Source organism: Berghia stephanieae, chromosome 15, assembly GCF_034508935.2.
Source record: "Berghia stephanieae isolate SIO BIC M18660-M18661 chromosome 15, UCSD_Bste_1.3, whole genome shotgun sequence".
Lineage (NCBI taxonomy): Eukaryota > Metazoa > Mollusca > Gastropoda > Nudibranchia > Aeolidiidae > Berghia > Berghia stephanieae.
Genome location: NC_088374.1, coordinates 20,520,524 through 20,533,413, shown reverse-complemented (window position 1 = coordinate 20,533,413; position 12,890 = coordinate 20,520,524). Strand labels below are relative to the sequence as shown.

The 12,890-nt window shown below is 36.6% G+C and overlaps 1 protein-coding gene across 1 annotated transcript in view; it reads left to right on the top strand.

Annotated features, from left to right (window-relative positions):
- Window positions 1–4,208, top strand: part of LOC144960408 (uncharacterized) — a 6,350-nt gene extending 2,142 nt beyond the window's left edge. Inside the window, exon 3 of the mRNA XM_078893490.1 lies at window positions 2,801–4,208. Within this exon, the coding sequence (XP_078749616.1) occupies window positions 2,801–4,076 (1,276 nt within the window). The 3' untranslated portion in view covers window positions 4,077–4,208. The remainder of the gene's footprint in view (window positions 1–2,800) is intronic.
- Window positions 4,209–12,890: the final 8,682 nt, after the last annotated feature.

Below are 12,890 nucleotides of genomic sequence, written 5' to 3'. Positions count from 1 at the left end.
CGAGTTTCGGGTGTCGAATAACCTGGTGACAAGATTCACCCGAGTTTCGGGTGTCAAATAACCTGGTGACAAGATACACCCGAGTTTCGGGTGTCGAATAACCTGGTGACAAGATACACCCGAGTTTCGGGTGTCAAATAACCTGGTGACAAGATACACCCGAGTTTCGGGTGTCAAATAACCTGGTGACAAGATACACCCGAGTTTCGGGGTGTCAAATAACCTGGTGACAAGATACACCGAGTTTCGGGTGTCAAATAACCTGGTGACAAGATACACCCGAGTTTCGGGTGTCAAATAACCTGGTGACAAGATACACCCGAGTTTCGGGTGTCGAATAACCTGGTGACAAGATACACCGAGTTTCGGGTGTCAAATAACCTGGTGACAAGATACACCCGAGTTTCGGGTGTCGATAATAACCTGGTGTCAAAGATACACACCGAGTTTCGGGTGTCGAATAACCTGGTGACAAGATACACCCGAGTTTCGGGTGTCGAATAACCTGGTGACAAGATACACCGAGTTTCGGGTGTCGAATAACCTGTGACAAGATACACCCGAGTTTCGGGTGATACTGTGAAATACACCAGTTGGTGTCAATATTGACAATACACCGAGTTTCGGGTGTCGAATAACCTGGTGACAAGATACACCCGAGTTTCGGGTGTCGAATAACCTGGTGACAAGATACACCCGAGTTTCGGGTGTCAATAACCTGGTGACAAGATACACCGAGTTTCGGGTGTCAATAACCTGGTGACAAGTACACCCGAGTTTCGGGTGTCAAATAACCTAGTGACAAGATACACCGAGTTTCGGGTGTCAAATAACCGGTGACAAGATACACCCGAGTTTCGGGTGTCGAATAACCTAGTGACAAGATACACCCGAGTTTCGGGTGTCAAATAACCTGGTGACAAGATACACCGAGTTTCGGGTGTCGAATAACCTAGTGACAAGATACACCCGAGTTTCGGGTGTCAAATAACCTGGTGACAAGATACACCCGAGTTTCGGGTGTCAAATAACCTGGTGACAAGATACACCCGAGTTTCGGGTGTCAAATAACCTGGTGACAAGATACACCGAGTTTCGGGTGTCAATAACCTGGTGACAAGATACACCCGAGTTTCGGGTGTCGAATAACCTGGTGACAAGATACACCCGAGTTTCGGGTGTCGAATAACCTGGTGACAAGATACACCTGAGTTTCGGGTGTCGAATAACTGGTGACAAGATTACACCCGAGTTTCGGGTGTCAGAATAACCTGGTGACAAGATACACCGAGTTTCGGGTGTCAAATAACCTGGTGACAAGATACACCCGAGTTTCGGGTGTCAAATAACCTGGTGACAAGATACACCCGAGTTTCGGGTGTCAAATAACCTGGTGACAAGATACACCCGAGTTTCGGGTGTCGAATAACCTGGTGACAAGATACACCGAGTTTCGGGTGTCAAATAACCTGGTGACAAGATACACCTGAGTTTGGGTGTCAAATAACCTCACGGTGACAAGATACACCCGAGTTTCGGGTGTCGAATAACCTAGGTGACAAGATACACCCGAGTTTCGGGTGTCAATAACTAGTGACAAGATACACCCGAGTTTCGGTGTCAAATAACCTAGTGACAAGATACACCCGAGTTTCGGGTGTCAATAACCTGTGACAAGATACACCCGAGTTTCGGGTGTCGAATAACCTGGTGACAAGATACACCCGAGTTTCGGGTGTCAAATAACTTGGTGACAAGATACACCCGAGTTTCGGGTGTCGAATAACCTGGTGACAAGATACACCCGAGTTTCGGGTATCAAATAACCTAGTGACAAGATACACCCGAGTTTCGGGTGTCGAATAACCTAGTGACAAGATACACCCGAGTTTCGGGTGTCAATAACCTGGTGACAAGATACACCCGAGTTTCGGGTGTCAAATAACCTGAGTGACAAGATACACCCGAGTTTCGGGTGTCAAATAACCTGTGCTGAACGATTGGTACAACACCGAGTAATTCGGGTTTCGGGTGTAAATAACCTGGTGACAAGATACACCCGAGTTTCGGGTGTCAAATAACCTGGTGACAAGATACACCCGAGTTTCGGGTGTCAAATAACCTGGTGACAAGATACACCCGAGTTTCGGGTGTCGAATAACCTAGTGACAAGATACACCCGAGTTTCGGGTGTCGAATAACCTGGTGACAAGATACACCCGAGTTTCGGGTGTCGAATAACCTAGTGACAAGATACACCTGAGTTTCGGGTGTCGAATAACCTAGTGACAAGATACACCCGAGTTTCGGGTGTCGAATAACACTCCGTTTACACAAGTCATCAACAAAATGAGGCCTATTTAAACAGTCACTTTCTGTCTTGAACATCAGTTAGTGGTAAAAAATGGTAAACCATTAAAATCAGCAGCCCTTGAAGATTACAATAGCAAAAATTGGGCCTGCTAGATTTTTTCAGTGCAAAGTGCCATCTTTGGGAACAAAGCCTTTTTTTTTTTTTCTTTCCCTAACCAAGATTTTTTTTTTCTTCACAGATCATTAAAAAATGAAACTTTAAAAACCCATAACTTTAAAAAAATTATTTTCCAATTTTGTTAAATAAAGTTTTATTTTCCATGGTTTGGGAAGTCACATGTGGCTTTGTAATATGATTTTACCTATTTGTATAACGAAATTTTAATTTGGGATACCTACTGCATCAATTTCAGGGCTTTATATCCTGTTACCTATGTTTGTTCAAGTGTTTATTTATTTACCCATCAATCTTCATTTCCATCCACAGGGCAAGAACCATGAATTCAAACATTCCAGTGCTCTTTTGGAAATTCAAACGGAACAGGAAGTTTCTCTTCAGCATCACTTGCTCTTTTCTCATCTTCCTCATTGTTCTATGTTTATCATTTCGGAAAACCCCTCCTGCTTGGAGGTCAAGGACAACAGAGGCGGGTCTTCTCCGCGTGATGCAGTACATCGAAAGGGAAGGACAGTTGGACAGGGTTTTACGTGACGCATTTGTTGACAAAATCTGGCAACGTATGAAAAAAGACATTTTTCAAGATCTTTTGAAAAAGCACAAAATTGATTCCCATAATGAAAGTTTGAACGAATCATCTACAGAACAATTTTTCATAGAAAATTCTGATGTAATACGATATTTATTGGAAAGTGTAGACTTAAGAAAAGTCTTATCGTCGAATCCCCAGAAAAATGGAAGTTATGTAGGCAATTCTTTTCATTTTATTAAATCGACGGATCCCTTAAGAATCATTTCATCCCAAAACACATTACTCACCAATGATGAAAAGCTCCATAGATTCCTTTCAAATCCCATACTTAATCCATTTGATATTACATACCAATACGAGCAAGCAACTCTTTGCCAAACTGATAGTCCGGAAATCATCATTGCTATACCATCAGCTCCTGGAAACTTTGAAAGGAGAAAAAATGTACGGAAATCCAGCAGTGCTGTATTTGCCCAAAATAAAACAAACAGAGCTAAAGTTCTGTTTTTTCTTGGAGTTGCAGATCCTTCAACCGGGGAATCATCGCGAACAATTCAAGATTCCATAAACGAAGAACAGGCAAAATTTGGAGATATTGTTCAAGCAACTTTCGTCGACTCCTACAAAAATCTTTCTATGAAAGCTGCGCAACTTTTACATTGGAGTAGTAATTACTTCCCTTGTGGTAAATTCCTGATAAGGGTCGATGATGACGTCACAGTAAATATGACTGAGATTGTCAAAGCTATGGAAAACCAGCATTCCAAGTCTGAGCATTTTATCTTAGGTACCATGAGAACTGACTGGAAACCTCATAGAAGAAAGGGTTCTAAATATTTTCTCTCATACGAAGACACCCCGCATAAGAATCACCCGCCATTTTTATTGGGAGGTGCTATGGGTTATCCAATCAAAACAGCTCCTTTATTATTGGAAGCTATGAGAAGGGTACCCCTTATATGGCTTGATGACCTGTTTTTAACAGCAATGTGTGCAAAGCGTGTGGGAGTTCCTATATTCAACAGCACTGACTTTTTCTTCAAACATGAATAAAGTATTCATCATGGTAGCCGTAAATACCTTTTTCGGGTAAACTACTTTTAGTAAAACCATGTGGCCTCTCTCTCACTCACTCACCCACTAGTTTTCCTCTTTGTTGGTTCTCCTGGCACTTGAGGCGATGCAAGGGAGCTTTTCCTGGTCCTATCAGCTGCTATTCTAGGGGCCACCATTAATGGACAGACACCTCCACAGTACATCTCCTCAAGTCTTCTTGGGACGGCCTTGCTCTTCTTCTTTCCTTGGGGTGTCCATTGCAGAGCTTTCTTTCCTTGTCAAGTCAATATTTCAACAGGTCTGCGACAGATGTGCCCCAACCATTGCCATCTTCTTTTATCGAGGCTGTCCAGACTCCACATTCATTCCAGCTCTCATTTGAGATTGTATTCAGCCTGAAGATCTTGGGAGATTTTCCACAAAATGTAACAGTGAATGACACAACCGTTGCCATCTTCTTCTTTTAAAGAGGCTCTCCAGACTGGACATTCATTCCAGCTCTCATTTGAGATTGTATTCGGCCTGAAGATCTTGGGAGATTTTCCACAAAATGTAACAGTGAATGACATAATCAGTCGGATGGTGAAAAGGTTGAACTGAGATATTGCCAAGTTTAGTTAGAAGATCAATTTTGATCAAAAATGAGTTCTTGTCATAACTGATTAAATCAACCCTTTTTGTACATCTTCGGGAAATATCAAAGATTTATTTCACATCTAAATATTTTTTACAGCTAGTCGAGTTGAAAAAGTATGAAATTTGAGAAAAGTTGCTGGATACCTTTCCCATGCGTCTGACCATAACTTCATGAAAAATCACGCAATTTACTCAAATATAGATTAAAATGCCCTGGGGGGCATATATTCTTTCAGAAAATGCAAAAAAAAAAAAACAAACAAAAAAAATTTGCAAAATCCAAAATGTTCATCTTATTCTGACTTATTATGTCATGCACTAACACAAATGTTTTAACAAAAGAGTGACTGTAGTCCCATTTTTCCAGATATTCGTTAGTGTATTGGGTTTGCCATGTAATTAGCCTTGATATTATATCATTATATACTTCCAAAAAATAATTTACACAAATGAACATAAGAGCCTTATATATTTATATAAAAACCCTACTTCAGTCAATAACAGAAAAACAATGACCACTTAAACCCAGGCTTACATAACAATTCTTCTTCTTCTTCTTTCTTCTTCTTCTTCTTCTTTTTTCTTCTTCTTCTTCTTCTTCTTCTTCTTCTTCTTCTTCTTCTTCTTCTTCTTCTTCTTCTTCTTCTTCTTCTTCTTCTTCTTCTTCTTCTTCTTTTTCTTCTTCTTCTTCTTCTTCCTCCTCCTTCTTCTTCTTCTTCTTCTTCTTCTTCTTCTTCTTCTTCTTCTTCTTCTTCTTCTTCTTCTTCTTCTTCTTCTTCTTCTTCTTCTTCTTCTTCTTCTTCTTCTTCTTCTTCTTCTTCTTCTTCTTCTTCTTCTTCTTCTTCTTCTTCTTCTTCTTCTTCTTCTTCTTCTTCTTCTTCTTCTTCTTCTTCTCAATATTATTGTTGATTTATAATTATATTTGTTTCTGGCTGAAGAAGTGTCCTTATTCTGAATTTTGTTTTTTTGTTTTTTGTTTTTCGATGCTCCTGTGATTTTCATATTTTTGTTATGATTTTCATATGTTTGTTATGATTTCATATATTTGTTGTGATTTTAATATGTTTGTTTATTACATGTTGAACTCAAGTGTCTTTATCGCGAAACATTCCTAATTTTTTTTCTTTTTCGATGCTCCTGTGACTTTCATTTTCATATCTTTGTTGTGGTTTTCATAAATTTCATATCTTTGTTGTGATTTTCATTTTCATATCTTTGTTGTGATTTTCATTTTCATATCTTTGTTGTGATTTTCCTAGGTTTGTTGTGATTTTCCTAGGTTTGTTGTGATGTTCATATATGTTAGTATTGATGTTCATATGTTTGTTGTGATTTTCATATGTTTGTTGTGATTTTCATATGTTTGTTTATTACATGTTGAACTCCAAGGTTTCTATGAGCTTTATATCACTATTACTTTTATACTCTCTTCTGGTTGAGTGTATTCGTTCCTCTTAGTCTTAGTGGGATAGCGGGTGGTTGGATGGGAGCATCACCCTTGAATCATATACCTATGATGTTCGCATGGGTGTGCGATCCGATAGTGATGTCGTTTCTTCTTCTCTTTACTAGCCTATCCTGCTTCTTTGGTTTGTGATTGTATTTTTGACAGGGGATATATTTTTTTTCTGTAAATCTTCTGCCTGTTTGTTCTTGGTTATTTATAATTTAGCTTATGATATCTTTAGGTTATGATTTTGATTTACATTTGTACTATTTTTGTTAGATTGCTTGTTTTTCTGTTTCAGCAGTCTCTCATATAACCTCAATTGTGTTGGAAGAGACCTAAAGCAACAAACAAACAAAACAAACAAAAATCTTAGTGGGATCGATCGTGTGCTTGTCTCTGGATGAAACTTTTAGGTGATCCTCAAACCAAGTAGACCGATGACGTTTACTTGGAGCATGTTCCATATTTGAACCGGTTTCCTTTGTCTTCCATTGTCGTTTCATGGTTCCCTTAAATTGTGACTGTGAGTCTAGAATTTCAAACTGTCCCATTTTCCGAAATGCCATAAATCTGTCGCAAACACTGTAAAAGTCACTTACACTGTAAAAGTAACAAACACTGTAAAAGTCGCTTACACTGTAAAAGTAACAAACACTGTAAAAGTCGCTTACACTGTAAAAGTAACAAACACTGTAAAAGTCGCAAATACTGTAAAAGTCACTTACACTGTAAAAGTCGCAAACACTGTAAAAGTTGCAAACACTGTAAAAGTCGCTTACACTGTAAAAGTAACAAACACTGTAAAAGTCGCAAACACTGTAAAAGTAACAAACACTGTAAAAGTCACTTACACTGTAAAAGTCGCTTACACTGTAAAAGTCGCTTACACTGTAAGAGTAACAAACACTGTAAAAGTAACAAACACTGTAAAAGTAACAAACACTGTAAAAGTAACAAACACTGTAAAAGTCGCTTACACTGTAAAAGTAACAAACACTGTAAAAGTAACAAACACTGTAAAAGTAACAAACACTGTAAAAGTCGCAAACACTGTAAAAGTAACAAACACTGTAAAAGTTGCAAACACTGTAAAAGTCGCAAACAATGTAAAAGTCGCTTACACTATAAAAGTAGCTTACACTGTTAAAGTCGCAAACACTGTAAAAGTCGCTTACACTGTAAAAGTCGCTTACACTGTAAAAGTAACAAACACTGTAAAAGTCGCAAATACTGTAAAAGTCACTTACACTGTAAAAGTCGCAAACACTGTAAAAGTAACAAACACTGTAAAAGTAACAAACACTGTAAAAGTCGCAAACACTGTAAAAGTCGCTTACACTGTAAAAGTCGCTTACATTGTAAAAGTAACGAACACTGTAAAAGTCGCAAATACTGTAAAAGTCGCTAACACTGTAAAAGTTGCAAACACTAAAAGTCGCTTACACTGTAAAAGTAACAAACACTGTAAAGGTAACAAACACTGAAAAGTCGCAAACACTGTAAAGCCCTGAAAAAGCAGAACAAACAATAAACAGGAACAATTATTTTCCTACTACTGTTATTACGATCCACAATCTCATAGCGATATTAATTTAAAAATTAAAAGAAGCAAAAATTACTACTGTGTAAAATGCATTTATTGACCTACATATCGTATTCCTATATATTGACCCTCTAAGAAAAATGATAAAAACACGTTCACTTTATTTTTATTGTCTTAGATCTGAAACTGGATAGCTAGTCATCTCTACCAATATTAAATCTAAGTCATTTTATTTTCTTCATTATTTTTATTTCCAAAGAATCTTATCCGTTTACTCCTCAACTTCGTGATATTTTTAGTCTCCGTATTGCAACGTTTAAGTTTTTCGCCCATCATGAATGTACATAATGTATGTATTACCTTATTCATTCTCTTTCTTTGTCTTACATTGTCGTTTCTTGGTTCCCTTAAATTGTGACTGTCAGTGTAGGATTTTAAACTACACATCCCATTTTCTTCCTTCTTACTGGTGCTGAAATGCCATAATCTGTCGCAAACACTGTAAAAGTAACAAACACTGTAAAATAACAAACACTAAGTCAACAAAAAGTAGTCGCAAACACTGTAAAAGTAACACTGTAAAAGTAACAAACACTGTAAAATTAACAAACACTGTAAAAGTAAACAAGCAACACTGTAAAGTAAAACTGTAAAAGTAAAACACTTAGATTATAACGTAAACAAAACGTGTAAAAAATGTAAGACAAACACTGTAAAAGTAGCATCAAACATGTAAAAGTCGCAACACGTGGAAAATGTAAGTCGCTTAACAAATGTCTGTAAAAGTAACAAACACTGTAAAAGTAGCAAATACTGTAAAAGTCACTTACACTGTAAAAGTCGCAAAAAAACACTGTAAAAGTAACAAATACTGTAAAAGTAACAAATACTGTAAAAGTCGCAAACACTAAAAGTCACTTACACTGTAAAAGTCGCTTACATTGTAAAAGTAACGAACACTGTAAAAGTCGCAAATACTGTAAAAGTCGCTAACACTGTAAAAGTTGCAAACACTAAAAGTCGCTTACACTGTAAAAGTAACAAACACTGTAAAGATAACAAACACTGTAAAGTCGCAAACACTGTAAAGCCCTGAAAAAGCAGAACAAACAATCAACAGGAACAATTATTTTCCTACTACTGTTATTACGATCCACAATCTCATAGTGATATTAATTTAAAAATTAAAAGAACCAAAAATTACTACTGTGTAAAATGCATTTATTGACCTACATATCGTATTCCTATATATTGACCGTCTAAGAAAAATGATAAAAACACGTTCACTTTATTTTTATTGTCTTAGATCTGAAACTGGATAGCTAGTCATCTCTACCCATATTAAATCTAAGTCATTGTATTTTCTTCATTATTTTTATTTCCAAAGAATCTTATCGGTTTACTCCTCAACTTCGTGCTATTTTTAGTCTCCGTATTGCAACGTTTGAGTTTTTGTGCCCATCATGAATGTACATAATGTATGTATTACCTTATTCATTCTCTTTCTTTGTCTTACATTGTCGTTTCTTGGTTCCCTTAAATTGTGACTGTCAGTGTAGGATTTTAAACTACACATCCCATTTTCTTCCTTCTTACTGGTGCTGAAATGCCATAATCTGTCGCAAACACTGTAAAAGTAACAAACACTGTAAAAGTCGCAAACACTGTAAAAGTAACAAACACTGTAAAAGTCGCAAACACTGTAAAAGTCGCAAACACTGTAAAAGTAACAAACACTGTAAAAGTCGCAAACACTGTAAAATTAACAAACACTGTAAAAGTAACAAACACTGTATAAGTAACAAACACTGTAAAAGTCGCAAACACTGTAAAAGTAACAAATACTGTAAAAGTCGCAAACACGGTAAAAGTTGCAAACACTGTAAAAGTTGCAAACACTGTAAAAGTCGCAAAAACTGTAAAAGTAACAAACACTGTAAAAGTAACAAACACTGTAAAAGTAACAAACACTGTAAAAGTAACAAACACTGTAAAAGTAACAAACACTGTAAAAGTAACAAATACTGTAAAAGTCGCAAACACGGTAAAAGTAAGAAAAACTGTAAAAGTAACAAATAGTGTTAAAGTAACAAACACTGTAAAAGTCGCAAACACTTTAAAAGTAACAAACACTGTAAAAGTCGCAAACACTGTAAAAGTCGCAAACACTGTAAAAGTCGCAAACACTGTAAAATTAACAAACACTGTAAAAGTCGCAAACACTGTAAAAGTAACAAACACTGTAAAAGTAACAAACACTGTAAAAGTAACAAACACTGTAAAAGTCGCAAACACTGTAAAAGTCGCAAACAATGTAAAAGTCGCTTACACTATAAAAGTAGCTTACTCTGTAAAAGTAACAAACACTGTAAAAGTCGCAAATACTGTAAAAGTCACTTACATTGTAAAAGTCGCAAACACGGTAAAAGTAAGAAAAACTGTAAAAGTAACAAATACTGTAAAAGTCGCAAACACTGTAAAAGTCGCTTACACTGTAAAAGTCGCTTACATTGTAAAAGTAACGAACACTGTAAAAGTCGCAAATACTGTAAAAGTCGCTAAAACTGTAAAAGTTGCAAACACTAAAAGTCGCGTACACTGTAAAAGTAACAAACACTGTAAAGGTAACATACACCGAAAAGTCGCAAGCACTGTAAAGCCCTGAAAAAGCAGAACAAACAATCAACAGGAACAATTATTTTCCTACTACTGTTATTACGATCCACAATCTCATAGTGATATTAATTTAAAAATTAAAAGAACCAAAAATTACTACTGTGTAAAATGCATTTATTGACCTACATATCGTATTCCTATATATATTGACCCTCTAAGAAAAATGATAAAAAAAACGTTCACTTTATTTTTATTGTCTTAGATCTGAAACTGGATAGCTAGTCATTTCTACCCATATGAAATCTAAGTCATTGTATTTTCTTCATTATTTTTATTTCCAAAGAATCTTATCGGTTTACTCCTCAACTTCGTGCTATTTTTAGTCTCCGTATTGCAACGTTTGAGTTTTTCTGCCCATCATAAATGTACATAATGTATATGTATTATCTTTGTTCAAGAGCATATATCTATCTTATTCATTTTCTTTCTATCTTTCGTCTCTTATTTATACATCCATTAATTAATTAATTAATTCATCCATGCATTCATTTATCTATTTATTAATTTGTTGATTTACTTTTGGGTGCGGCTCCTGACATCCCATAGTGGTCAATAAAAGTGTGCGAATACCACTTTTTAGGAATCGAGTTCCGAATCGAGTCTCAGAGCTTTGAACTCGATTTTGGAATCGGAAGTTGGAATCGAGTCCAAGCCCGATTCCAAGGCTGCTAAATATAGAAAAAAAAAACATGAAAATTTAGCAAATTAAACAAAAAAGAGCCCAATATTTCTGACATGATAAAGGCAGTTATTTCGTAAAGCGGACTGCAGTGTAATATTCTCTGGGGAGTTTATCTATTTCCCAGAACAGCTGAATGTAAAAAAAAAAATTAATTATTAACAAAGACCTCAGAATCATGCAATTCGCATTAGACAATAAATCAATGCAGTTTGCGTCGTCATCATCATCGGTCAGCAGCCTGATTGAGAGACAATAATTTTATATATATATATATATATATATATATATATATATATATATATATATATATATATATATATATATATATATATATATATATATATATATATATATATATATATATATGAGTGTTGGTGGGTACTTGTAGGTACGAAAGTGCTCGATAATGGTGGTTAGAGCTAATATATAATGTAAATTTTCACTCACATTTTTTGCCGAGACGACTCGTTTCTGTGTTTTTCCTTTAATTCACACTTCTTCAGTCGGCATAATCCATTCTGTCATGTCCGTAGTTTGGAGTTTTCTACGGACATGACAGAATGGATTATGCTGACTGAAGAATTGTGAATTAAAGGAAAAACACAGAAACGAGTCGTCTCGGCAAAAAATGTGAGTGAAAATTTACATTATATATATATATATATATTTGTTTTTTTTTTGTTTTTTTTTGTGTTTTTTTTTTGTGGTTCACATATTGCTATTCAAGAACAACATCATGTTGATGTTTTGAGGAGTCAGTCTAGCTCTCTTTGCAGAAACGAGCTCACCATCAGCTGAAAACAGTCTTTCGGACGGGACGGATGATGCTGGTATACACAAGTACTTTTGTGCTAGTGAAGCCAGTCTCGGGAAAAGGGTACCCTTTTCTTTCCAATACATGAGGGGATCCTGGCTCCTTGCAATGTTCTGGTCCTCAAAGTACCGCCTCTTCTCCACTTCTGTCGTGACTGTGGCCGTACGCCTTGAGGTGCTGTCAACCAGAGTGTCAAACTATGACCAGAGGTCACTTGTGCTTTCTTTGGCCTCTGTTGTAGAGGGTGCTGGCTCCTCCCCCTCTGACCTGATGGCCGCCATCTCAGTGGTGAGTCTGGTGATGACTGGGGTGAGAGCATTCTCAGACGAGAATGCCTGTTTCTTGAACCGTGGGTCAAGAATTGTTGATGCACCCAGGGGAAAATGCTTCTCCACGTCTGGGAAGTGTCAGTCGTATCATAAAAAATGTGATGAATGATGAATTATGTAATTTTTCTCCATTTATATAGGAAATTGGTACCATGCTTATGTCCAAATTTCTCCCATAGTGGGCAGGGGGGTACATATTGTGTCTTCTATCCCCTTATAACAGTTTTCCAACATGCTTTCTGTCTTTGTCTTGGAAAGAGATTACTTGGTTTTGTCCTGGCTCTGGCCGGATTCCCTGACTGGGAGGGAAACAGTCAAATGTATAGTTAGTTTTGGGAGATGATATTTTTTTTCCTTGTAAATCATCTCTCTGTTATGCACTGTATTATGTATTATATGTATTTTATTTGTAAACATTTGAGTGTATTTCTCTTAGTGGGGACTGTGCCTGTGTCTGGATGAGACTTTTAGGTGATCTCAGACTAAGTACATTGGTGGTATGCTCTTGGAATCTACATCTGATCCCTATTTGTTCCCAGTTCCCCTTTGTCTTGCTTTCTCTTGGCTGCTTGAATTGTAATTCTAGAACTTTCTATCCCATTTTCTTCCTTTTTACTGGCGCTGATATAACCTAGACGTGTTGCAAGCGCCGTAAAACCCTTAAAAACAAACAAACAAACA